This window comes from Solenopsis invicta, chromosome 4 (assembly GCF_016802725.1).
Source record: "Solenopsis invicta isolate M01_SB chromosome 4, UNIL_Sinv_3.0, whole genome shotgun sequence".
In the NCBI taxonomy this organism is placed as follows: Eukaryota; Metazoa; Arthropoda; class Insecta; order Hymenoptera; family Formicidae; genus Solenopsis; species Solenopsis invicta.
Window position 1 is genome coordinate 10,869,920 of NC_052667.1, and position 25,090 is coordinate 10,895,009.

General features: G+C 33.2%; 1 protein-coding gene across 2 annotated transcripts in view; it reads right to left on the reverse strand.

Moving 5' to 3' along the window:
- Positions 1–25,090, reverse strand: part of LOC105194006 (E3 ubiquitin-protein ligase Su(dx)) — a 108,338-nt gene that overhangs the window by 39,428 nt on the left and 43,820 nt on the right. For both annotated transcript variants that reach the window (XM_039448292.1, XM_039448291.1), the window contains exon 3: positions 5,498–5,926. In XM_039448292.1, the coding sequence (XP_039304226.1) occupies positions 5,498–5,926 (429 nt within the window). The remainder of the gene's footprint in view (positions 1–5,497; positions 5,927–25,090) is intronic.

Genomic DNA, 25,090 nt, shown 5'->3' on the forward strand with positions numbered 1-25,090 from the left:
GGGAACTTCGCTTTACAACCTATTTCTGATTGCTTTTTCAAACGTTACAATTATCATAATTTTTTCCCTTTTCTTTTTCGTCTTTGTTCTTAGTTTTACTTTTAAAATGAAATAAACACGGTTTATGTTTTATTAAATTAGCATTAACAGAGCATTAAACATAGTAATTTTTGTAAAATGCGCGGATAAAAAACGGTTTAAAATCAAAAAATACCGCGGAAGTAACGAGCCGTGGGGTCCGCCTCCACGTGCGAGCGTGAACACACATACACATGCTAATGCCGATGATACTTGTTAAATTTAAGGAGTTCAAAAGTTCTCATTAAAAAAATAAATGTAACCAGTGTTTCAAAAACGTTTCGACATTAGTTAAAATAATCTTCAAAGAAATAGAGGGATCTATTAAAAAAATTCCACTTGATTCTTATAAGAATTTAGGAACTTCATCCAAAGTCAATTTTTGTTATCATGAGGCATACTTTTTAAGCTTTACTTTGTTTCTTACATATTTTTCGCTATAATTGATCATTTTCGAAATATTTTAACGTTTTCGGACTTTTAAAAGCCGCTATATAACTTTAACTTCTATTGCGCACAGCACCCTCTAAAGGCGCCATTCAAGCAAAATATTGCACAGCTAAATTTTGCTCGATACAACCTTTCTAACAATATATAATTCGTACCCATTCGCGATTAATATTTCGCACATTTCCCTTGTCAGTAACAGTGAATTTACGAATTCAAATTCATATAAACATTTTTCATATTTTAGTGTGGGGAGCTCCTTCCTGCACAGGACCCTGCACAGTTTATATGAAAAACCGTTTTTAGTTGATTTACTTGCATTTTTTATGTGTTTTAGTACTTGCATCCCTAATGAAAACTCTCAATTTACAGAACATTTTTGTCTAGTTTTTAAATTAAAAATATTTAAAAGGTCTCTTTCATGATATCTGCTCATATGTATGCCTACACAATTTCGAACTTTTCTTCATCTTTACAAATTTAAAGTATAAAGAATTTTTTTATAAGACATAAGACATAATTACAAAAAATATTATATGAAAGATATTACGAAAAAAAGTTTAGCCCGAGCAATAATATACAAGCCCAGCAAACATTTTGTACGAAAAAGGATATCAAATTGGTACCAAATTCCAATGAAATTTTGTAACAAAACCGTATCCTACTGTGTCCGCATTAAGATGCCCAATGTAAATCAAATCTGATGAACATATCTGAAGTCAAATTGAAACCCATATCAGAACAAATTTAATAACAATATCATGACAAAATAGCATCAAACACAGACCAAATCTGTTATCAAATGCGTTGACAAAATGATACCAAACACAAACCAAATCTGTTTTCAAACGTACTGACAGAATGACACCAAATACAGATCAAATAATGTTTCCAAGAACAAAATTTCTTTTTTTTTTAAACAGATTTTATTGTTCTTATAGCTTAATCTGTATTCACGGTTTGTGCAGGAAAACCTCCCACCATGCCACCCTATTACTCGTGCAGCAGTTAAGCAGTGCATTTGCTAATTGCTAGTGCCAGTCCTTAAGAATTGTGACATACTTTCTACCAGTTTATATTTACATAATATTTAGAGTCGTATCAAGATAAGCAAATAATCAGTGGAATATTTGGCGTAAGATTGCTATAGCACTGAAAGAGCTAACCATCGAAACAATCCCGAGTTCACATCCTGAGCGGCTCCTTCTTTTATTCTTAGTGTATGGAAAAAATATCCGAAGAGAAGGTGATTACTTAATGTATGAATAATGTTTATATCTGTAAAATAAGTTTATTTTGTTCAACTTGTAATTTAAAATTCTCTAATATAAAGGGTTATAACAGCCACCAGTTCTTTCACCGTCAAACTTTTAAAAGATTTCAGTGTGAATATCTCAATTGTTCTTTGGTATTTAATAAATATTAAAATTTTAAGGTACATTTAATGAGAAGTAAACATGTGAATGATAACACAGGTCTGCGACTAAAAAGCTGTTTGATTATTTTCATCTAATTTCCATGTATTTTGGTGTGCTAAAAACGAAAAACATATTGAAAAAAATACTAGACGTCAGGATTTGGCACAAAATGCAAAGATCTCTTCAAATTTAGTAAATTTGTCTCAATTTTTGATATTTCTTTTTTATATTAGAGTTTTTAACCAAATTTAAAGTTACTATTAATTTTACTATTAATTTTAACCAAAGTTAAAATTACTATTAATTAATTCACAGTAGTGCATTCAAGGTATACAATGCCAAAAAAAATTTAACTTTCAAAGAAAAGAACTTTCAGAGTGAGCTAATGAAACCAGCATCAACATATTACAAGCTGGACGCACGGGCTCTGATTCAACTTTTTTCTTGATTTTTGCCTGTTCATATTTGGATTTCTGAACTTAATTTTATAATAATATAACTGAATTTAATTTCATAAACCTATTTTTATTTGTTTTGAGATATTGCCCTATTTAACACAGTTACCTACATTGTCCGATTCAAAGTTACATTTTTTTGGCATTGTATATCTTAAATGCACTGATGTCAATTAATTAATATAATAGTAATTTTGATTTTAAATTTAATTAAAAACTAAGATCAAAAAAATATCAAAAATCAAGAAAAATTTATTTAAAAGAGAATTTTGCATTTTGTGGCAAATCCTGACATTCAGGATTTTTTACAATATTTCTTTCGTTTTCAGCACACCAAAATACATGGAAATTAGATGAAAATAATCAAACAGCTTTTTAGTCGCAACCCTGTGTTATCAGAGAATTTCTTTTATCCATTCATTATTGTCCTAATACCTCTTATGCTTTTAATAGAATTATCCATATTATACAAAATATCTCAAATGAATGATTAATACACAACATCCACATTAATGGAGCAACATTCTTTTTTATCAGTACATACACACATATATAGTATATTGCACGAGGAATCTATTCAGTTAAATCAAGAACAATTAAATGAAGCCATGGAATATGTCAATTTGTATCATCCTGCAGCCATTCCTGACGTTTTACAGAGCAAATACTTCTCCGTTCAAAAATTATCTTTCTTTCCGAGGAAACCATTAAAAATGTTAAGCCAATAACATAGTAGTTTGCGTTAAAAAATAGTGTTACCGTAACATTTGACTCAATAACACAACTTCATACTGCAATTGCTTCTTCTGTTGGCATAGAGACTATTCTCAACTTTTGGTTTAGCGCATACCCAATTAAGAAACAAATTAAGTACAGAAAAAGATACAAAATTAGTAATAGTTTTGAAGGCACTAAACAAAGAAATTAAGGTTGACAAAATTGAACATAAAATTAAGTCTGTATAATATAGATATTTATAAATATAAATAAAACACTAAAAAGTATTTTTTGCGACTTATCTATTAGTATTTGTTTTCTTTTTAGAATTTTTTTCCAAATAATTTATGTTTTATTTGCAATGATTTAAACAGTTTTAAACAATAGTTTAAAACTGTTAAAACAAAGTGTTTAAAACAAAGCTCACTGTTTTAAACAAGTTTTAAACATACTGTTTTAATTCATTTTTTTTTAAACATGCCAATCCTGCTCAGCAATCTCTTCCATCAAAATAAGTGCATTGTTTGCTATTAATGTGCGCAAAACATCGTCATCAATGTCGGAAGAACGCCCAGAACAAAATTCGTCTTTGAGATTAAAATCACCACGACAAAATTTTGCAAACCACTTCTTCACCGTTCGAAGGGCTGGTGCACGGTCCAAATACACTTTCTGAATGTTTTTTGTCGCAGCGCCAACAGTTATTCCTCTCCAAAACTCGTAAAACATCACATGTCGAAAATAAAACTTTTCCTTGTCCATCATCAATAATTTTTTCACGACTTAAATTTAATCAAACAGGCAATTTCTAATGTCTAAATGATACCTATGACTGTTTTTCCAATTATATATAATATACATATGTAAACAACAATAGAATTGCTATACTACTTCACTAGCTCTCTCTGTATGAATCGGGCACAAACTTTTGCACTGATCCAATAATTTATAACGTCTTATATTTTATGATATTGTAGAAACTCTCAAAGTGCATTAATTTTCGGAATAAGTCTGCTCGTTAAGGCTTAATTATTTATCTTTATAAATATTTATTAAATATTTTTATTAATTTTTTATTAATAAAAAATTGCTTAATTTTATTATTATATGTAAGTATATTATTATTAATTTAAAAATAATAAAAATAATGCAATTGCAAAATATAATAGCAAGATTTAAAATAAAAATTTGATGCTGCGAAAATTCAAACCCGGTCCGCTACTGAGGAAAAAATGTAACGCTAGCACTCAGTCTTCTCAATCACGTCGCTCTCTTGGATAGTGGTTCAAGATTCTAGTACTTAACGTACAAACGTCCCAATGTTAAACTTTAATTGCAATTTTCTTAAAAAATAAGATCCATTCAGCTAACCTTTTTACACTTTTAATATACTTGTTCCCCCCTTTCAAATAAGCTATGACTCATCTCATTTGGCATTTTAGTTCTTGCCCATTCCTTGTGAATCAAATCATTAACCATTATTTTTTTTTATTTGCATGTATCAAATTTAATTAACTAATTATTGTGGAAATTTAATTTATGCTTTATTGAATAAAAATCACTTAGTTATTTATTTAAAACTTTAATATTATCTATAACAAATATATAAAATTTTATGTTATAATACTTCCAAATTGTAATTAATAATTTCATATTTTTTAAACATATACATATGTTATAATTAATTCTTTTTATTGATAGTATTTATAACATTTCCTGAATTCAACATTTGCACAAATATGTTTTTCGATGTTAGCAAAAGTAACAACTTTAATATATGTACACAACCGTTCAAATACTTCAACACACTTAAGATTTTTTCGCATACTCATATCTCATAAAAAATTGAGTATCTTGATGAAAAAAAAATCGTAAGAGGTTTCAAAAATATATTTTAAAAAAGATAAGAGCTTTAAATTTATATTTTAGTTTCGTCTCTATATTTTATTCCTAAATTACAAATTAAAAAATTGGTATTTTTCAAATATTTTTTTACTCTAAAGAACTGTAATTTGCGAAAGTAACGAAAAATAATCAAATAAACACTAATAAAAATGTTTTTAAACAGATTTTAGGTTTTAAAAGTTTAAAAAAAAATTGGTACAACGATTACACGCAATAATATCGAACTTTTTATAAAAAAAACTTATTTCTCATAAAATATTTTTTAACTTTGAAACTCAAAATTTTAGGAGAAAAAAAAGAGAAAAAATATCTATTAGAATGCTTGATTCGCATAAATTTTTTCAAATTTTTTAAACTTCTATATTTAATTTTTCATATAATATGAGAAAATTTCAAGTATACTGACATTTTTGAGCAGTAGTGTAATTTTTAAAATATTTTATATATATATACAATAATGTATTATATTTTCCTTACCTTCAGACTGTATTTGGCAAGACGGTTCGTTAACGTTTACTGGCATTTCGTTAGTAGTGTCGATTCTAAGTCCATCGAATACAGTAATCAATTCACCAACTTTGCACAGTTGAGAATCATGCTTGCTCTCGCTCATTAAATCAAACGTCAATTCTAAATTTTCTAGTTTTCCATTGTAATGCGATAACACTTGAAACAGGTTTATCCGTTTCTCTCCTATTAATGTATCCTTACGAAATGTACTATGATCAAGTAATCGAAAATGCAATTGCGAATACGGTGTAACGAGTATAGTAAATTCCTCGTTCCATTTCGGTTGATACGTGGACTTTGATATCTCTGTTTTACGAGGGCTTTTATCATCGACCGAGAACTCTATATATGGATTAGGCTTCAAAAAGGTTGAACTTCTCAGTATTGCTGCTTCAACTAAAACAATTTAATAATTAAACAATTAAAAGTTTTAAAACAATTTTTTAAAAATATATAATAAACTTAAAATTATTCATTTTGTTATTATTTAAATCTTTACAGATAATATACAATATACTTTATAATAAATATTCAAAATTTTTTAAATTATAACAAATAACAGTAAAAGTTTAGCGAAATTCAAAATTAAACAAGTATTAAAAGAGCGAAACATAAATATACAAGAGGCGCTCGGAGTAAATTCGAATTTATCAATTCTAATTACCGCATATTCAATTATTTCTAATTATTACAATATAAATCGCAAACATTTAAATTTAACATGTGGTCATCTCCAATGCAAACTGGACGTGCTGAACAGACTATCGTAGAATGCCCCTACTTCTTCAGATTCACCTTAGACTTAAAATTCAATTCGCCAGAGAATTTCACAGAAATTTTTTTTCTTTAGAAGAAATAAATAAACCCTCAAGCACCATCTCATCTAAGAAAATCTTTAACCGAATTATAACAAACACGATCAACGCCGCGACGTAGTGACATATGAAACGGACGTACTTAGAATGTACATTCTATTATTCTAACATTCTAAATATGTCCATTTCGTATGTCACTACTACGTCAGTCGTGTTCGTTATAATTTAAAGATTTTCCTGGATGAGATGGTGCTTGTAACCAGCAAAAATGAGAGGATCCATTTATTGCTTCTAATGTAAAAAAAATTCTATAAAACCATTTGACGAATTTAATTTCAAGTCCAATGTTGGACCTCAAGAAGTATGGGCGTTCTATAATAATCTGTACAGCACATCCACCTTGCATTAAAGATAACTTCATGTTAAATTAAAACGTTTATGATGTTTATGTAATAATTAGAATTGATTAATTAGTATATGATAATTAGAACTCATAAATTCGCATTTATGCCCAGTGCGGCTTGTGTATTTATAGTTTGCTCAATTTTAGTACTTGTTTAATTTTCAATACTGTTTTTACATTTATTTTTATACGTTATAAATATGGTAGATACAATGTAATCAGAGTTGATTTCTATATTATTAACGATATATTTATATTTATACTGTATAATTTAAATATATAATTATATTATACAGTGCAACACATTTATGTTTATATCAATACAAAAAAAGCAAACAACTCTAATTGTAACGTATCTGTCACAGGCTATCTGCAAAATTAGTCCTTTGAAATAAGCTTTTATGCAAAACGACGCTTTTTTCCAAAAATAACGATTATTCTTCAATTAGGCTAATGACTAAAATCTCATTTAAGACTTTTTTGCAAAAAGGCCAATTAATATCAGCTCCATTGGTTAATAATAAATGTTTTGCAAAAGATTAACAAAACATCTAGCCTTTTTAATACGTAAAGTCTAAAATCACCAGCTTGGAATGGCAAACTGTTTTTTTTTTACGGTAAAGCACTGCTACACTACTCTAAAAAAATAGCTGTTAACAACATATGCGAAATTAATAGCAAAAATAATGTATAAAAGCGAGCAGCGTCTAATGGCCTTGACCTTGACATATGTTATCAAGGACATGGTTCTAAATGATTTGCAAAAGGTTTTAAGTAAAAAGTAAGTTTTAAGGATAAGGATCTTAAGTATCGCCTTCTCAACTCCAATTTTCCATTAGGCTTGTTCAACGCGTTTTTCAAACAAAATGAAAGAATCTGGCAAAAACCCGGTCAATCGCGGAGAGAAAAATGTAACGCTAGCACTTAGCCTTCTATACCATGACATTCTCTTGGATAGTAATTCAAAATTCTACTACTTAACGTACAAACGTCCCAATGTTAAACTTTAATTGCAATTTTCTTAGAAAGTAAGACCCATTCATGCTAACCCCTTTACACTTTTAATACACTTGATCCCCGCTTTCGAATGAGTTATAACTCATCTCCTTTGGCATTTTATAGTTCTTGCCGACTCCTTGTAAGTGGTATCTTTGTCTCTTTTTAGTACAATCTGACCAAGTTTCATGGTACAGGATCTCAAGCATATAGATTTAGCATGAATATACTTTTCACGGGACTGTACCATTCTTACTCCTGTTCACTACGCGTGCGCAATCAGCTTAAAGAAAGATAAAGATATCACTTAGGACGCTCTCTCTCGGATCACGCTCTAACAAAGGATTGTATGGCCATGCGCATTCCAGTAGTATATTTCAGTGAGTGATATAAATATTCTGTCGCCACATATGCTCCGTGGCCCCATGCACATACAAAATTGCGTACATTTAAAAAATTAGATGATATGTTACAACTAAACACATTTCAAATTTGCACTTATCATTATTCTCTGCTTTAAAAAACACAAATTCTCTACTTTAACTCTTAAACACATTTCTGGAAGAGCCCATATAAAATTTCGAATGCTTGCTGTGTGAAGACGGAATGAGATTCGGTCTGGGAGAAGGAGGAGGGGGGGGGGAGTCAAATTTTCCCTTTTTAGCTATGCAGCAGCATCGCGACGCCAAGTACATAGAAAATTCGAATCAATAAAAAATTTGAGTCAATATTTTGTGACTACGTCATTGGCATTATCAAGACGCTATCGTTATATTTATCTCGAGTTTTTGCCTTGCCAAATTTCCGATTTAAATATTTCTGAAACAAAAGTTACAATACAAATTCTAATGATATTTTTATAACACTAGCAAAACAAGCGCGCGCTACGCGCGCGTTACACATCTTTTGATATTATAAATTATAAATTTACTGGATACACACATAATTCTTGATAACTGTCGCAATCTCTACGATGACAGTAGCTCACAAAAGCACAGCGTCAGAGCCAATCAGCATTACGGAAAAGCGTCAACAATAAACTTCGACTATTGATTTAACATAGACTTTTTAAGATAGGATAACTTTTTACAAGCTTTCAATTGCGACCGGTCCGAATAAAATCGGTTCAAGTCAATCCTTAAAAGTGAGTCTATAAAAAGTGCCACTTCGACGATTCCAGTTTTCAAGTTTTTTAGTCTCACGAGTTTCCGTCAAGGCGCATTTACAATGCTCAAGACGAGCAATTATTCATCGAGATGAGTTCTTATGTGAGGTTAGGCATTATGCAGTTACTTAATCAAGACAGCAATCAAAAGAAAGAGAAAAACAGAGAAGTATAATGCTTCTGAGTGCAGTAAGTTTTAAATCAACCTAAATTGAATTAATGACGCTAAATGCTGGAATCATCCAATCAGAACTTAAAATAAAGCATTAACAATCTGATTGAGTTAATCAACTCAAATTGGGTTAATAACGCCATATGGTATAAATTGAATTTTATTTACCTTCAGCATACAAAGCTAGGAAGGGGACTTGGTTTATAATTAATACTTATACATTCATCCATCCGTACCTTTACATACCGATGCTAACTATGCCTCCCTATATCTATTCTTTTACCTACCCCTTATACGTATGCCGGTATTTATGCCTAATCCTTTTTCTATCTTACATTCTAATTTACATTCTTCTTTTACGTATCCTTACATTCTTCTTTCTCCGTACCTCCATTCTTCGATTTCTCCCTTCCTTTTTCTCAATTCTTCTTCTATCTCCCTTTTCTCTCCTCTCCTTTTTACTTCTTTTCCAAACATCTTTACATTCTTACCAATCTCCTTTTCTTCTAACTTCCCAAATTATTCAATTTCTCTGTCATTTTTGAATTCATCTCTGCCGCCTTGTTCCATTATTTCTATTTCCTTTTTCTCTTATTTTATCTTATTCAACTCTTCCGCTAACCCCTGTAAATTCAATCTCCAAAGGCAAGAGATCCGATTCCACTCCTATTGTCTGCTACTTCTCCCCACCTTCATACTTCTCTTCATTTTACTATATTCTTCTAAATTCTTCTTTTACTTCCTTTCTCTTTTTCTTTTTACTTCCTTTCCAACATTTCTTTAAAATTCCATCAGCCTCCTTTTCTTCCAATTTTTCCATATAGCTCGGTCCCTCTTTCACTTCTGCCTACACTTCTATCGCCTCCATATCCTATACACAGAATACTTGATTAACAAATAGTACTTATACATTCATCCACACCTTTACATTTTCCATTCCCTTTACGTTTACTTTCACAATACCTACATCTACACCTATATTTATACCTAGTTCTTTTCCTTCGCTACTTCTTCCTTTCTTATAATATCACTTTTCTCACCGCCTCTGTATTTCTATACAATCCTTCCAATCTCCTTCCATTTTCTTATTCACAATTTCATAAACCATCCTTTCTCCATAAACCATTCTGCTAGATTCCTTGCGTTACCTTATGCGTCATTTTATCCTTTCTATAGCTATTTCTCGCTATATCTCTCTACCGTCTAATTCGCCAGTTCTTATATTATTATCCCCCCTTATTAACAGATTTCCTTCCTCTTCTTTTCCAATAAATTCCTCTAACCTTTCTCCTAAAACTTCTCTTTTCCTTTGCATGCCGTTACTTTTTTCATTTTTCTTACCATCCGTGTTTAATTCCGTTACCTTTCTACCTTACCAGCCCTCCCGGATTCTCTCACCTCATTGTCCGCCCTAACCTATTCTTGTTTCTTTCCCTTACATCTTCCAATATCACAGCAAATTCCTTTCCCCTACCTCCGCCTCCAATAGCCGTCTTCTCTATCTTCCTACCTCTATAGCTCATACTTCTTTACTTCCCTAATTCTTTTTAATATATAAACACTCATACTCAACCTCGCTCTATCCCCAAATACACCCGCACGCCCTCACACCGCCTAACCAAGTCCTAATGCCGCCATATGCTGCAATCATCCAATCAGAACTTAAAATAGAACATATCATTAACGAACGGATTGAGTTAAAATCTACTACATTCAAAAGCGTTAAAAAGCAAGATAGCGCGCATGCGCCCAGCGTCGCACTGATTGAGTTTTTCAGTGGGTGTTTGCGATAATCCAAGTTGAGTTGGGTTTCACTAAGACCAAAAAATGTTGGGCGTAACTCTCTCTAGTACCTTTATGATTCATGACAACTCAACGCTGTATCGTATTGCCTGAGTTAAGTTCGTTAAGTTAGACCTCGTGCTCAGCCGATGTATTACGTAGAAATTTTATTATAGCTATTTGTATAAGTTTCTCATAAACCTCACACATAAATATTGCAATCTTTTGAAGAAAATAATAAGCTTCCTTTATTTTTTATGGACATCAAATCATGGTCGTAAAAATTTAGCTCGAGTTCTGTCAAAGCGTCGATACATTGTTCACAACTTTTTTTTGTTAAGAAACATACTGCAATGCCTGATATGTATGATATAATACTGTGGAAGCATCTCGTAATTAGCTGCAAGTTATTTTTCTTACAATCCAAAGCAATATCATATATTTGTAAGTTTTTATTATCACAATTTGATGCATCAGTTGCTAATGTCTATTTTCCATTATCGGCGGTTTTATTTATCGTCGTAATTAAATTTAATGAAAAAGTAAAATATAATATATTTATATTTGGTAATGAAATACAGTTTTCAGATGAATCTTCTTTCAATTCTATATGAAGCAAAATTTTTTTCATTGCACTTTGAAATTGCTTTGAACTAGGGTTATTGTTGCATCTAAATTGCTGTCTTATAATACTAAACATAAGTTCTAAATGATCTTGACTTAATTTGTAAGTGCAAATATATTATAACAAAGAATTTGGTTTTTTGCAAAACATAATCCTATTAAACATTTAATTGAAATACAAGAACCTAAAAAGCTAGCGTTTCTACGAAAATTATTGAGCATCTTTTCATATGAACTTTCTTTTAAATTGGAAATATATTCAAAACATTTATTTAATTTTGCATACATGATATTTCTATTTCTAAAATTAATTTGTGCCTTATAATCGTACTGTTTTATATTTCGATTATTCTACGCAGTCCACCGATTGAGCACGAGGTCTAACTTAACTCAGGCAATACGATACAGCGTTGAGTTGTCAGGAATCATAAAGGTACTAGAGAGAGTCACACCTAATATTTTTTGGCCCTAGTGAAAACCAACTCAACTTGGGTTATCGTAAACACCCAGTGGCTACATTTCGAAATTTATTGCCAATACTAAAAATATCTATACGTGACGTGAATTATAGATTTTCAGTACTGGCAGTGTACGAGGTGTGTTCAAAAAGTATCGCGAATTTTGAATTTTCGCGGGTTACGTATATTCGAATTTCGATCTTTTTGTGGCGTTATGTTGGTACTCATGTCTCTCACTTATGCCGACAAGCTCGGCCATTTTGAATGTTCACTTAATTGTTGACAGCTGCTTTGCTTGCACGTGTTTTGGATCGTCTTCGATTTTTACCTATTCAAAAAAATGGATCAAAGAACCTGTATCAAATTTTGTGTGAAAAACGAAATTAAGTGCGCGGATGCATTCCGAATGTTGACTGTGGCATACGGAGAAGCTACCTTGGACCGAAGCAACGTTTATCGGTGGTACAAAATGTTCTCAGAAGGCCGAGAAGATGTGAACGACGAAGAGCGTGCCGGACGCCCGAGCACTTCAACAACAGACGAAAAAATTAATGAAGTGGAGAAAATGGTATTGGCCAATCGTCGAATCACCGTTAGAGAAGTTGCTGAGGACCTAAACATATCGATTGGCTCGTGCCATTCGATTTTTATCAATGATTTGGGCATGAGACGGGTCGCCGCGAAATTCGTACCAAAATTGCTCAATTGCGACCAAAAACAGCATCGCATGAACATTGCTAATGAGATGTTGGACTCTGTCCGCGACGACCCAAATTTGCTCCAGAGGGTCATAACTGGTGACGAATCGTGGGTTTATGGTTATGACGTGGAAACCAAAGCTCAATCATCTCAATGGAAGCTGCCGCACGAACCAAGACCGAAAAAAGCGCGCCAAGTTCGGTCGAATGTGAAAGTTTTGCTGACAGTTTTCTTCGATTGCAGGGGCGTGGTGCATCATGAGTTCTTGCCACAGGGTAGAACGGTCAATAAGGAATATTACCTGCAAGTTATGCGCAATTTGCGCGAAGCAATCCGCCAGAAACGCCCGGATTTGTGGAAGAACAAAAATTGGCTTTTGCACCACGATAACGCCCCTGCTCACACATCGTTGCTTGTGCGCGACTTTTTGGCCAAAAACAACACACTAATGATGCCGCAGCCACCGTATTCCCCAGATCTGGCCCCCTGTGACTTTTTCTTGTTCTCTAAACTGAAGAGGCCCATGAAAGGACGACGTTACGCTACGCTTGACGAGATAAAGACGGCATCGAAGGAGGAGCTGAACAAGATAAAAAAAAATGATTTTTTGAAGTGCTTCGAAGATTGGAAAAACTGTTGGCACAAGTGTATAATATCTCATGGGGATTACTTTGAAGGGGACAAAATAGATATTCATGAATAAATAAATAATTTTTGAAAAAACACAAAATTCGCGATACTTTTTGAACACACCTCGTATATCAAAATGCAACCAGTGTGATGAGGTCGTTGAATGATTTTGTCTCCTTAGCCTACGATTGGCTGATATGTGATTGCGCATGCGCAATGCGGAAGACCGGTAAAACAAAATTTCCCAACATTGCTTCAGTTTTTGGATCCGTTCCAAATTGCACATTAGTCGCATAGAACATAATTTGTCCTTGTAGTTTATCAAAAGTTAAACGAGGACAAATAATACGCTATGCGTTTGATGCGCAAATTCGGAACGTACCCTTTACATGGCCGCGTATAATGGCAATACTGTTGGCAACCGTATTCTGAAAATATTTCTTAATCAAAAATAGGCTAAAAAATATCCCTAAAAACAACCTTTTAAAAAAAAAGATTAAAACAAAAACATTTTTTAAAATTAAGGTTGTCCAAAAACAAATATTTAAAAAAAAGAAAAACATTTACACAAAATATATAAAAAACTGTCGTATATTATATTCTTATACATGTATAAATCAAAAATGTTTTTTTAATAAAGGAAGATACCAAAAAGTAGTGTAATTCTAAATCATTTTTTTTTAATTTTATGTTTTAATTCATTTTAGACTGTGTGCTATTACTTTTGGCTTCAAACACAGTTCTTTTAAATTAAAACATAATTAAATTGAAAATCAATTTAATGTAATACTAACATGTATCTCTAAAATTTCCCTACTACAAAGTGAAAAATTTGTTACAAAAAATATTAGCTCAATCAGGGTGTGAATCTGAATCCTCCAATTATCCGAGAAAAGTGTCTTGGCCAATTCGACCACCAAAACACTTATAAGATAATTTTCTTCACAACCACGAGATAAAAGATTACGTTGAAAAAATAATTACAAATTTTGCTATCTAATACTAACCTTTTTTAAAATTTTAAAAGTAAAAACATGTTTCAATAAAAAAAGTACCAAAAAGTAGTAAAATCCCTAACAAAAATCTAAAAAAAATAAAAATAAAAAAATAAAAAAATATGTACGCCAATGTACCCGAGCCGAATAAGGCCCATCTAACTTATTTTATTTTTTATAAATTTTATTTACAAAAATATTGAAATAAACTAGATCAAAATAAAATGTATATTTCAACTACTTGCCAAAATAAAATTATCATCTATGTAAAACATTTTTAAATAAACAAAAAAAAATTTTTTTAAACTCTGACATTGAACCTTATTAAATTTTTGTGCTTTTAATACGGCCCAAATTAAAAATAAATTGAAAATAACAAAGAAATTAAACATATTTTTCAACTCACTATTAAAATAATTATTAATCACAAATACAAAATCTTTTCAGATCTATTTTATTGAAAAACATCACAATTATTTTTAATTTTGTCTAATTAATATTTTAACTAAGAAATTTTGGCTATTTTAGTGCAATTTTAGCTTATAGAAAATTAGCGTCATTGAAAATCATTATTCTCTGTTGCAAGTCACATATGTAATAAACAAAGAACAATGGCTATAACAATAAATGTATAAATGGGCCACATTTAATAATACATTATTTATAAAAAAAGTATACTTATTCCAAATAATCGATATACATATATATATATATATATATATATATATATATATATATATGTGTGTGTGTATATATGTATGTATACAGGGTGTCCAAAAACCAGGGAACCTACCGTTTTGAGAATATAAAAGAAATAAAAAGGGACAAAAAATCTTATATCATTTTGCAATATTCGCTATAATTATTGATTTATAAAATAAAACGTCTAAGTCAATGTGCGGTGACGCTTCGCCATTGCGCCTAGTTCGTAGGCAACAGCGCGCGGCGGTAAAGGTGACGCGTTATTGTCTGAATTGGCACGGTGCGACGGTCTGAATTCGTCTCACCGCGTGTACATACACTGCAAAAATCAAATGTGTTATTTTAGCTGAAGTTTCTCCTTACACATTTGATAAATAACACATTTGATTTGTAAAGTGTATGTACATGCGGTGCGGCGGATTCAGACCAGACCGTCGCGCCGTGCAAATTCAAACAACGACGCGTCACCTGTCCCGCCTCGTGCCATTGCCTACGAGCTAGGCGCGATGGCGCAGTGTCACCGCACATTGACTTAGACGTTTTATTATATAACTTGATAGTTATTGCAAATATCGCAAAATGATATAACACTTTTTTGTCCCTTTCATGTACTCATGTCTTGAGTTGTTCCTTGTAACAAATCATATTCAAAGCGTTTGGTATATTTATGCGAGTGTTCTTCTAAAGCACTGCTCCCAATCCCAACAAAGGTTTCATAAAACGCGTTTTAGATGGTATCGGCTATCCGTTTAATTGATCAAAAACAAGTAATCAAAAACAATTCATCAAAAATTAATTCATCGAACGGACAATTGATCGAAAGAAAATTGGTCGAAAGAACATCTGGTCAAAACGACAATTGATCAAAAAGACATTTGGTCGAAACGACAATTGGTCAAAAAAACATTTTGTCAAAAGGACAATTAATCAAAAAGACATTTGACCAAAATTCTCTTTAAAAAACGATTTCATCTAAAAAATAAGATTTAATAAAAAACACAAATTCTTATTAAAACATTTAATTATACAGGGTGAAATGAGGCCTATAATTATTATATTCCACATAAATTTGCAACTTTCCACGCAAAGTGCGGTTAACCCACCTCCCCCCTCCCATCTTAAAGATAAAACAAGTCGAGTTGAGTTAAAAAAGTTAAGAACTGCTGGGGAGAGCTGGAGCTATTTACTTTCTACACAAAGCAAGATTCACCCCACGTTGTTTTTGTTTAATACATTTTATGATACGAATATTTATAGATTTAGTTGAAAAAACACAATTTTTAGTTTGTAACAAACCACCTTTCGACGCCCCCCCCCCCCTGGACCGTCTAACCGTCCGAGCCATCTGGGCGAACAACCGCCGGACGGCAATTATCGGCGCATAGCGCCTAATATAATCGGAAACCGAGCAAGCGAGCGAGCGCTTCCGCGCGCTTCGCATCTCCGTGCGCACGCGCTCTCGTTCCGTCGTCGTCCGCAGCTACGCTCTACGCGCGTGGCCCGAAGTGAGAGACCCGAGATCGAGTGGCGGAAATGCTGCCGCCGGACCGCTCCGCCGTAACACGCCGCACATCCCCTCGCCGCGATGCTCGGGTATATAAGGTGACGTTCGCCGGAGGCAGACACCTTATCCGCTTCTGGCCGGTCCGCCGACTAAGAGTCCTAGGTTGCCATCGAGATCGAGCGCCTCGGTCTCCGCTAAGCCACTTAGCTAGCAACCGCTTCCGCCTCCGATCCTAACTCCCTTTCCCGACTCGTCGACCTGGGCTCAAGAATAACTTGGGCCCTGTCAAGCCACTTGACGCGATGGCGATTTTCCATCCGATCAGCCTCCCGAGTCCGACGCCACCTCACGTACGGGGGTACGGTGCTCCGTGCCTCCAAGCGCACTTGGCGTGAGGGGGTGTCCTCCGGCGATCACTCGCGGTATTAACCGCCTCGCAACGGGTCACGCGACGAACCGACAACGCACGGATTCGTGTACGCGCCGCGCTCACCGCACCCCGCACCGCGTCTCACACGAGCGTCACGGCCACAATAGCAAGGCCGCCGCGATTCAGAAAAAAACACCCAACGAAGTTCCGCGAACCGCGTCTCGCGCGACAGGTGCGCTCAACGAAACCTGTGTACATAGATTCCCGTACCGCGTGTGCCCCAGCCTTTGTAAATAGATTCCCATACCGCATATGCCAAGCATATATGTATCTTTAAGTTCCGAATTTCTGTGTTGCGCCCGTCCGCGCGTTTAGATGGCTACTTGAGATCCGCGTCTCGATCACCGCCTGATCACCGTTCCGGATTTTCCCGAGCCTCGTACCGATAATAGTACTGCGTACTAGTAACCGCCACTGTAAATACACCGAATTTATGTAAGACTAACCGCGTGAAATAAACGTACTTGTATCTACCAACTTAAAACGTCTAATTCCTCCAGGCGACCTTTCGCGCCCGTTCCCGCACCGCCAACCGTCCGTGCGCGAAGTATGGTCATTACAATCTTTGCAACAAAAAACTTTGAAAAACTTTACAATACGGCGTTTTAAAACTAAATATTCATACTTAAAAAAAAAAAAAATTATATCATTGTCATTTCTATTAAAAAATGTACTTATGTAACAAGGCGAATATGACGTATTTTTGATTAAATCGTGTCTAAAATTGAAAATTGTTGTTTCATGATTTATTTCGGAAAAACTCCCTTTTTTATAGCATTTTATAGTATTCCAACTTTAAACAGAGTATATGCGAGTAACATCCGCAAACCGACCTGTTCGAACGTATTTTGTCCAGCTTCTTTATGTAAAATACAAAAAAAAGTTTCACTTACACACTATATGAGTCGCATTGATCCTAACAAAACTTTGCTGCCGTGCCGTTCAAATTCTAGTTGACCAAAAAAGTTGATTAACCATATCAATCAAAAGAGATTTCAAACTTTTTTTACGTCTTGGTCCGAACCTCCTAACTCATTCCGTCTTCACATAGCAGACGTTCAAAACCTCATATGGGTCTCTATACGACGACTACGTGCCGCCCTACAACACACAGGCACAAGCATAGTACGGATGAGAAAAAATGCGCGTTTCTTGCGATACGATGTCCACCGTACTATGCTTGTGCCTGTATGTTGTAGGACGGCGTGTAGTCGTCGTATAATCATGAGCGCGTGCAACCTTGTTTATTATTGTATTTCTTGGTAATGAATGAAAACGGGCAAAAGTGGGCCAATTAAAGTTAAAGTATATTAAATCCTTAAGAGATTCACGTTTTCATTTCCTTGATATGTTGTGAATATTTGGTGGATGGTCAAACGATAGCACGCGTCATATAAGAAAATCTACACACACGCATTTTAATTTGGTGTATAAATTCATATTTAACATTTTTTTGTATTTAATTTTTATCTTTTTATCTTGAATACTTATTTTATTCAACAAACAAAAGTTACAATTTGAGTTGTTGAAAGCTAATCTAAGTATTTTATCGTTGGAGTGAGTAACAATTTCGTACACATTTTTGACTTTCGAGTACAATGGAGCCCACAATAATTAACCAATTCCTATAAAATTTTGCTGAGAGATGCTTTAAACTATATTATAATAACCATTTTACAAATTTAAAATTCCGAAGTTGGTTTTTGACCGTTTTTGCTCTTGGCCCACTGTGTATGGACTGAAAAGTCCCGGGCTTTTTAATGAAAACGAACGTTTATTAGGCAAAGTTATATTTATTCCTCAACATAGTTGCCTTCAAGTGCGATACACTTGGTATAGCGATTTTCCAACATTTTGATGCCCTTTCTGTAGTACAAAACGTCCAAGCCTTTAAAATACACCTCAGTTTCCGCGATAACTTCTTCATTCAATGTAAATCTCTTTCCCTGGAGTCACCGCTTGAGGTTTGGAAACAGATAATAGTCGCTGGGGGCCAAGTCTGGAGAATACGGCGGGTAAGCAATCAATTCAAATCATAATTGATCCAATTTGGCTATCGCTTTCAAGAACGTATGTGACGGTGCGTTATCGTGATGGTACAGAACTTTTTTCTTCGCCATATGGAGCCGTTTTTTCTTTATTCCGTCGTTCTATTTGTCCAATAACGCTGCATAATACTCTCCCGTAACTGTTCTTCCCTTCTGCAGGTAATCGATAAAGATTATGCCATAGGCATCCCAAAAAGATAGATAAACCTCTAGAAATGAATCATGTTCATTTTCTAGTAGCGTCAGTTACTAAAAAATCCCGGGACATTTCAGCCGGGACATGTAACATATATATGTATATATGTATGTATGTGTATATATATATATATATACATATATGTATACATATACGCGCGCGCATGTGTGCATACGTGCGTGTCAAGATCACAAAGCAAAAATATCAAATATACTCCTCTAACAAAGTTTAAAAGATATATTAATAAAATAAATTATGAAATAATCAATTTTCAACCTTGAACTAATCCTCATAAAAATACCTTGTATTCCCCTTGATACATAATTATAGAGTAGAATTTATTTACCTTCAGCATACAAAAGCTAAGAAGAGGACTTGGTTTACAGTTGATCCTTATATATTCATCTATACCTTTACATACCGGTGCTAACTGTATTTCCCTATACTTATTCTTTTACCTATCCTTAGTACAGCACTGCGCAACAATCCGCCCAGGCAAACAAACACCGTAACATATACAGCAAACTTGTCCACCCGAACGAGCTCCCGCACCGCACCGCACCTATACCTATATCTATGCCTAAATCTCTTTCCATCTTATAGCCTAATTTACAATCTTCTTTCGCGTATCCTCACAATTCTTTCTTTCTTTGTACCTCCATTCCTTGGTTCTTCCCTTTCTTCTTCTCGGTTCTTCTTTCATCTTTCTTTTCTCTCCTCTCTCTTCTCTTTTTTGCTTCTTTTCAAAACATCTTTAATAACCTTTTTAGCCTCCTTTTTACCCAGTTTTCCAGAGATTATTTAGTATCCCCATACAAAAATGCAGAAATTACGCACCTTATAGAATCATTCCAAAACAACGTGACAAGAATTACCCACAATGTAAACTTGTTGCTGCAAAAGAGATCCATGACGCACTCCCGTCTGCATCCACCTCTGCTGTCTTGTTCCATATTATCCTTCTCCAACCTCTGTAAGCTCAGTCTCCAAAGACAAAAGATCCGGTTCCTCTTTTCTTTCTGCTTACACTTCTGTCACCTCCTTGTCCTATATATTTATTCTATTTCCTTATTCTTCTTATTCGTTTCTTATGCCTCTTCTACCATCCATTATGTTTTATAACCTCAATCTCCAACGGCCGGTGATCTAAGTTTCCTCTGTCTCCTTCTTCCTATACCAAGCCGCCCAGGATCCTTAATTAACAATTACTTATACATACGTCCATACCTTTACATTTTCCATTTTCTTTACACTTACTTTTACAATCTCTATATCTATACCTATATCTATATCTGATCCTATGACTCTTCTCACCGTCTCCGTACCTCTATACATTCCTTATAATCTTCCATTTATTCATTCTCACATTTACAATATGCCATCCTTTCTCCATAAACCATTCTGCCATATTCCTTGCATTACCTGTAATATTTTCTTTCCTATAGTTGTTTTGCCTTTGTTTCTACTGTCTTATTCCTCTAATATTTCTCCCAACACTCTTTCTCTTTGTACACCATTACCCTTTTCGTTTTCCTTTCCTTCCTTGTTTAATTCTGTTACCTTCCTACCTTACCAGCTCACCTGGATTCTCCCGCCTCATTCTCCGTCCTAACCTATTCCTGTTCTTCCAATATCTCCACAAATCCTTTTCCCCTAATTCTGCCACCAATTACCCGTCCTCTCTACCCTCTTACCTCTGTAGTTCATACCTTTTTACTTTCCTAATTCTTCCTGATATACTACAACTCATACTCAGCCTTACTCTCTCTACATCCACATCCGCACGCCATCGCACCACCTAACCAAGTCCTGATACATAATTATACTTTTTAAAAGGAATAGTAATGTCATATTTTTAAATATGTTTTTTAAGCTCTTTAAAATGCCATATTATAAAGTTCTTAAAAGTTTTTTGTTGCAATGATTTAAAAAAAAGGTGATTTTTAGATACCTTGAGTTAATCCTTAAACACATAAGTGGGTCTGAAAGATTCCATATGAAGTTTCGAACGCTTGCTGTGTGAAGACGGAATAACATAGGAGGTTCAAACCAAGACGTAAAAAAAGTTTAAAATCTCCTCTTTCGATTGATATGGTTGATCAACTTTTTTAGTCAACTAGAATTCGAACGACACGGCAGCAAAGTTAGAGTCAAAGTTTGTTAGGGTCAATGTGACCTATATAGTGTATAAGTAAAACTTTTTGTGAGTAATCTTATGTAAAAAACTGGACAAAACACGTTCACACAGGTCCATTCGCGTATGTTACTCTATCTAAAGTTAAAATACTATAGTGCCGATTTCTGCGTAGGGTTCAAAATATATTATAAAACACAGTAATTTTCAATTTTAGACACCTTGAGTTTATACCTCCAAAATTTATACCAAAGTTATAACAAAGTTTATACCAAAAATACCTCATATTCGCTTTGTTACGTAAGTATATTTTTTAATAGAAATGACAATAATATAATTTTTTTTAAAGTATGATTCTTTTACTTTAAAATACCGTATTGTAAACTATTTAAAAATGTTTTGTTGCAAAAATATAATTTTTTTAAAAAAGTGAATTTTTAGACATCCAAAAATATCTCATATTCTCCTTGTTATATAATTATATTTTTTAAAAGAAATGACAATACCATAATTTTTTGAAAATATAACTCTTTTACTTTAAAACGCTGTATTTGAAAGTCCTTAAAAGTTTTTTGTTGCAGAGATATGATTTTTTAAAGAAAAAATAGATTTTTAAACACTTTCTAATTTTTGCTTAATGGTTTTTCTTTTATAACTTAACAATAAATCATTTTTCGGCAATGCCGATTATGCATTCACATTTCTAAGATTCTGAATTTTCATGTAAAAAAAATTGTTAAAAAACGTTGATTGGAACCAAAGTTATAACTTCTCAAAGTTGAAAAAGTCTCTCAGACCCGAAAATGTGTTTACGTATTTTACGGGATCGCTGTGTTTAAGGGTTAATTAAAAATACCTCATATTCTTCTTGTTATACAGGGTGTTTTAGAAATAGTTAGCCAAACTTTAAGAGCATATTTCACTCATTTTAAGAATGAAAAAAGTCATACAGGTTCGGAAATGTTTCCTTTTCAAGTTATAAACATTTTTTTGATTTTACAAAAATTGCTGGAAATGATTTCCTTCCACATCAATACATGCTTCGCATCGACGTCGCATAGATTGTCGAAGATGTTCAAAAATTTCCAGAGTGTTTTGTATTTTTTCACATGCAGCGATAATACGATTTCGAAGTATTTCCACAGTAGCAACAAGAGTATCATACACGAGAATCTTAAGATGACCCCATAAGTAAAAATTCAAAGAGTTTAAATCGGGAGAGCGTGCAGGCCAAGCGATGGGTCCTCCTCTAATAATCCATCTATTGATGTAATTATTATTCAGAAACTTTCAAACAATGCGGCTGAAATGTGCTGGAGCTTCATCATGCATGAACCATATTTGATTGCGTTTCTGTAATAGAACGTCTTCTAATAATACAGGGATTGCGTTTCCAAAAATTGTCTGTAGTTACTATTAAGCGTAGATAGAAGAAAAATTGGTCTAAGAAAATCATTTCCAGAAAATTCTGTAAAGTCAATAAAAAATGTTCATAACTTGGAAAGGGATCATTTCCGAACCCATGTTTATATGACTTTTTCATCGTTACAATGAGTGGAATATACTCTTAAAGTTTGGCCAACTATTTCTGAAACACCCTGTATAGTTATACTTTTTAAAAGAAATAACAATACCATAATTTTTTTGAAAGTATGACTTATTTTAACTTTAAAACGACATATTGTAAAGCAATTAAAAGTTTTCGTGTTGTAAAGATATAATTTTTGAAAAAGTGGATCTTTAAATTTTAATTTTCGCATATCCTTTATAATTTAACATTAAATCATTTTTCTGCAATTGTGCAATCACATTTCTGAAATTCTAAACTTTCACTTAAAAAAAAAGTTGTTGAAAAATATTGATTGGAACCAAAATCATAACTTTTCAAAGTTGAGTGGGTTCTGCCAGACTAGAAAATGTGTTAACGTAATTTTCCGGATCGAATGTGTTTAAGGGTTAAAATTGAGAATTTAAATTCTGTTTTAAAAACACAAATTTTTTGCTTCAAAAAAAAAAATTTTTGTTTTACAACAAATTCTCTGCTTTAAATTTGAATTCTGTTTTAAAAACACAAAATTTTTGCTTTAAAACAGAAAATTTTGGTTTTTAAACAAAAATTCTCCGCTTTAAAACAAAGCTTTTGTCTTTTTAAAATAGAAATTCTCTATTTTAAAGCAAAGAATTTGTTTTTAAAATAGTATTTTTGTGCTTTAAAGGAAAGAATTACTATAAAACGTATGCGCATGTGACCACAGAACATGCACATGTGGCCACGGAATATATACAGTGCGGTGCAATAATTCGAAGAGCCTAGTAGATGACTGACTTACCGACGCCACAGTCTAGCATATATTGTATGTCATATATGCCCGTCGATAAGTCAACCATCTACTAGACTCTTCGAATCATTGCACCGCACTGTATATTGTACATATATTGCAACATTTCGTCGGTATGACAGGTTTCTTAATTTCAATAGTCATCAACTTTAACAATTAATATCTCGATTCGCGGGGCACAGCGACTTTTTCCTGCCAGATTCTTTCGTTTCGCATAAAAATGCGTTGAACAAGCCTAATTTCAAAATTGAAGGTAAGAAGTCTAAACTAAAGTACTACCTTTAAAACCGTACTCTTTAGTTTTTTTTGAAAAATCCGTAAATTAAACAAATTATAATTTTTGTTATTAATCTCGTACAAGTTGTTGATAGTTATTCTATTAAACTAGTATAGCAGCGCTTTACCAATAAAAAAAAAAAGAAACATTTTGCCACTCTGGAAACTTTAGATTTTACGCAAAAAAAGCTAGACATTTTTTGCAAAAAGTCTAAGTGCATTAGCTTAATTGAAGAATCGTTGGTTTCGTAAAAAGGCGCTGTTTTGCATAAAAGCTAACTTTATTTCAAAAAGACTAATTTCACAAATATATATGTTACAAGTCATAGATATGTTGCAGCTTGTGACATATCTGTAATATGTAAAAATAAAATTTAAAAAAAAACATAATTCTTCAGTTTTTTAAGAAGAAAAAGATTTTCGAATTCAGATGCGGGTTAGTTTCATTTAATATTAAATTGATTTTCAATTAAAAAACGTGATATTACTCTTGTTCAACTTGGAACGCAGTTTAGTGAATTTAAAAAAATATATAAAATCCACGATAAATATCAGTACTAAGATCTAGCTATGACCATTAAGGCACTTCGCTTATATTGTGTTTTCATATTATTGGTCAAATAAGTTCTCTATTAAAAAAAAAAAATATATATATATATATATATATATATATATATATTATTTATAATATACCCTATGATCAGAAAGTACCGGGAATTTTTTATTTAAAAGTACCACGCATGCGGGAACCGGTTTATTTTTTTTTCTTATGTTGGTACAACCTTAAGACGCACATCTGTCAGGTTTTAGTGCCATCCGATCATTAGTGTCTGCCTGGTGTTTGTTTACATCAGTCAACTTTTTTCATTTTGCCGCATTTTACCATGAATAATTTTGTTGAACAAAGAGTTTGTTTGAAATTTTGTGTTGCGAACGAAATTTCGTGTGCCGATGCACTGAAAATGTTGCAAAAAGCATTTTGCGAATCTGCTCTATCAAAAACAAGAGCATACGAGTGGTATAAAGACTTTAAAAGTGGTCGTACAGTGGTGGAAGATTTCCCTCGTTCCGGACGTCCATCGACGTCGAATCGACCGATGAAAACGTGAAGAAAGTGAAAGAAATGGTGCTTGAAAATCGTCATACCAGCTTAAGAGAGATGTCTAGTGAACTTGGCATTGCATATGGAACG